The 3,461-nt window shown below is 39.0% G+C and overlaps 1 protein-coding gene across 1 annotated transcript in view; it reads left to right on the top strand.

The window, feature by feature from the left end:
• The first annotated feature begins 455 nt into the window (after nucleotides 1-455).
• The window catches only part of LOC144968184 (peptidyl-prolyl cis-trans isomerase sig-7-like), a 51,937-nt gene continuing 48,931 nt past the window's right edge, over nucleotides 456-3,461 (top strand). Inside the window, exons 1-2 of the mRNA XM_078906276.1 lie at nucleotides 456-607; nucleotides 2,955-3,022. Coding sequence (XP_078762402.1) covers nucleotides 538-607; nucleotides 2,955-3,022 — 138 coding nt within the window. The 5' untranslated portion in view covers nucleotides 456-537. The remainder of the gene's footprint in view (nucleotides 608-2,954; nucleotides 3,023-3,461) is intronic.

Here is a 3,461-nt window from a genome sequence, read left to right as displayed (position 1 = left end):
GGAAAACACATTATAGGTTATTATAATACACGATTACACACATTCTCTAACTTCATTTTTTGACAGCTTTATTGAAGCATAAATATACGCAACAGTTCTGAACCATTTTATTGTGGATTTTGATATTGTTTGTTGTTTTTCTTGTGTCGTTATGTTGACATAGAGACCGAATGAATGGTAATGCTTACATTCCCAGCCCATGATATAATGGCGCTGAATGCTTTCATTGGTGGACACTTTTTAGGCTCAGGACGTATTCTCATTCGTTTAATTCTATGGTATGAACTAAAAGTAGTACCAGTGTCTTTTAGAGAGAGAGAGAGAGAGAGAGAGAGAGAGAGAGAGAGAGAGAGAGAGAGAGAGAGAGAGAGAGAGAGAGAGAGGAGTCGATATAAAAATGATACGAATGAGTTCACTGCCTCAACTACAACACTGATGCACACTCTTTATTTGGTATGCGACGAAATAGTGATGTTGAAGTTGATTTGAGAGCAAGGGAATCAAAATCAAAATAGCAAAAGAACAACACAATTGAAGATGTCTGTAATAATCGAGACATCCATTGGTGACATAATAGTAGATCTGTACACAGAAGAACGACCAAGATGTAAGTATCACGTCTAACCCAACGGGGTTTTTAGGGGTCAGGATCTTTTTTGGCACCGGCATCATGAAAGATTTGGTTCGTTGATTGATTGATTTACTTGATTTTGATGAATGCATTCGCGTCAACGGTTCAAATTTGGATCAAATTTTCCATTTTGATGATTAAAAACTTTATTTAAGATATAAGTCATTAAGTCGGTAATCTCATTAAGTTCTCTGTTCCTCCTCCTCCTCCTCCTCACTCCTTCTTCTACTTCTTCTTCTCCTTCTCCTTCTTCTTCTTCTTCTTCTTCTTCTTCTTCTTCTTCTTCTTCTTCTTCTTCTTCTTCTTCTTCTTCTTCTTCTTCACTTCTTCTGCTTCTCCTAGTCAGATTGAACGTTACTTTTCAATGTTCCATAATTTCCCTTATGATTATAGTTGAAATTGAAGTTGTTAAACTGTTTCAATCGATCTGTTGAGTTCATTATTACCAACCAGACATTATATCTGCTACTACTTTCACAAGAAGAGAATTAACCTTGATCAGTGATGCCAAAACTCCGGTTTCACCGGAAAAAACTCCGGTCTGGAGCAAAAAAATTCCGGGCTCCGGGCAACTTCCGTCAAATTCCGGTGAGGTCAATTTGTTCCAAGGATACCCCCCCCCCCCCCTCCTTTCCAACCACCACATCATCATCATTGCCCCTAGTATTACACAACCATCATCACTACCACTACTACTGCAACCACCACCACATCATCATCACTACCACTACTACAACAACCACCACCACCACATCATCATTACTAACACTACCACATCACTGCAACTACCACTACTACTACAACCACCATCACCACATCATCATCACTACCATCACCATTACAACCACCACCACCACATCATCATCACTACCACTACTGCTACATCCATGACCCCACATTATCACTACCACTACTTCTACACCACCACAACCACATCATCATCACTACAACTACCACTACCAAATCATCATCACTACCACTACTACTACAACCACCAGCATCACATCATCACTACCACTACTACTACAACCATCACCACCACCACAACATCGTCATTACCACTACTACTACAACCACCTCCACCACATCATCATTGCCACTACTACTACAACCACCATCACCACCACATCATCATCACTAACACTACTACTATAACAACCACCACACATCATCATTACCACTATTACTACAACCACCACCACCACCACCATATCATCACTACCACTACTACTGCAACCCCCACCACATCATCATCACTGCAACTACCACTACTACTACAACCAACATCACCACATCATCATCACAACCTCTAATACTACTACAACCACCACCACATCATCACTACCACTACTACTGCAACCACACAACCACATCATCATCACTGCAACTACCACCACTACCACATCATCATCACTACCACAACTACTACAACCAACACATCATCACTACCACTACTACTACAACCACCACCACATCATCATCACTACCATTTGTACTACAACCACCATCACCACCACGTCAACATCACTACCACCACTACTACAACCACTACCACATCATTATCATCACGACCACAACTACGACAACCACTATACCACCACCACATCATCAACACTAGAACTACTACTTCAACCACCACCACCACCACATCATCATCACTACCACTACTACTTCAACCACCACCATATCATCATCACTACCACCACCACTACTACTACTACAACCAATATCACATCTTCCTCATCACTACCACTATTACTACAACCACTAACACCACATCATCCTCACTACCACCAGTACTACAATCTCTACCATCAGGTTTTGGCGCTTTACTTCATTTAAAATAAGGAAACTTTGGGATTGTATTTGACAATATGTTTATGTATCATAATATAATTCTAATCAGTTATCTATTTAGAACTATACAATATGTAAACACAATGCCAAATACCATTCCAATTCCTTTTTCTTGTGTGTGGAAATTCCTCTTTCGGCATTGAAATTCCTACGAGTGATGTCTGAAACTCCTCTGAGCCAAATTTAAAGTTGGCGTCTCTGCCTTGATGCAGCTCAGACTTCTATTTCATCATAAGATTCGGTCTACGTTTACAATCAGCTAGATAAAGGGATAACTTATGATTCCAAATGAAATACAGTCCTGCTGTCAACAGGTTATAGTTATAAATATATATTTACTATCAATGATCATATTATGAAACTTTTGACTATTACTGTATGTTCACTTGTTCACTATCTTGTTTTTTTTCTTTTTATCTCTGTACCATTTGATAAATATAATTACTTTTATTTATATTTTCTTTAGGTTGTATGAACTTTCTGAAGCTCTGCAAAATGAAATATTACAATTTTTCTTTGTTTCACACTGTGCAGGTGAGTGTAGATAGGTTTGTTTTTTTAATGATGAATGTTATAGACATAATGGACTTTTCTTTATCAATTTTTAGCCGATAAAGTCAGTGGTTCCAAGTGCAATTGAGATTTTTTCATCCCCTTTCCCGTCCACCCGTTATATCTTGCAGAAAGTACTCTGGGAAGGTTAATGTCTCTTTCCAAGCGGTTGCAAGTAAAATGCATAGTTGAGTCCTTGGAAAAGGCTCTTTACTCACGTGTAAAATGAGAACCTGGCTGTTAACAGCGTTGTCTCTGTCTGAAAAGATTGTAATATTGCCTAACAAGCGTCATTTCTTGTTCCACATGTTACGTGCTGCTGTTGGTCAGGAACCCTTTGCAAAGCTCTTTGAGCAGATTTAGTGGGTATGTGCTATATAAGAGCTTGAGTTTTTTGGGGGGCGTTTTCGTGTTTTTTTTT

Source organism: Berghia stephanieae, chromosome 3 (genome assembly GCF_034508935.2).
Source record: "Berghia stephanieae isolate SIO BIC M18660-M18661 chromosome 3, UCSD_Bste_1.3, whole genome shotgun sequence".
Taxonomy (NCBI): Eukaryota; Metazoa; Mollusca; class Gastropoda; order Nudibranchia; family Aeolidiidae; genus Berghia; species Berghia stephanieae.
This window is presented reverse-complemented; position numbering and strand designations above follow the sequence as displayed.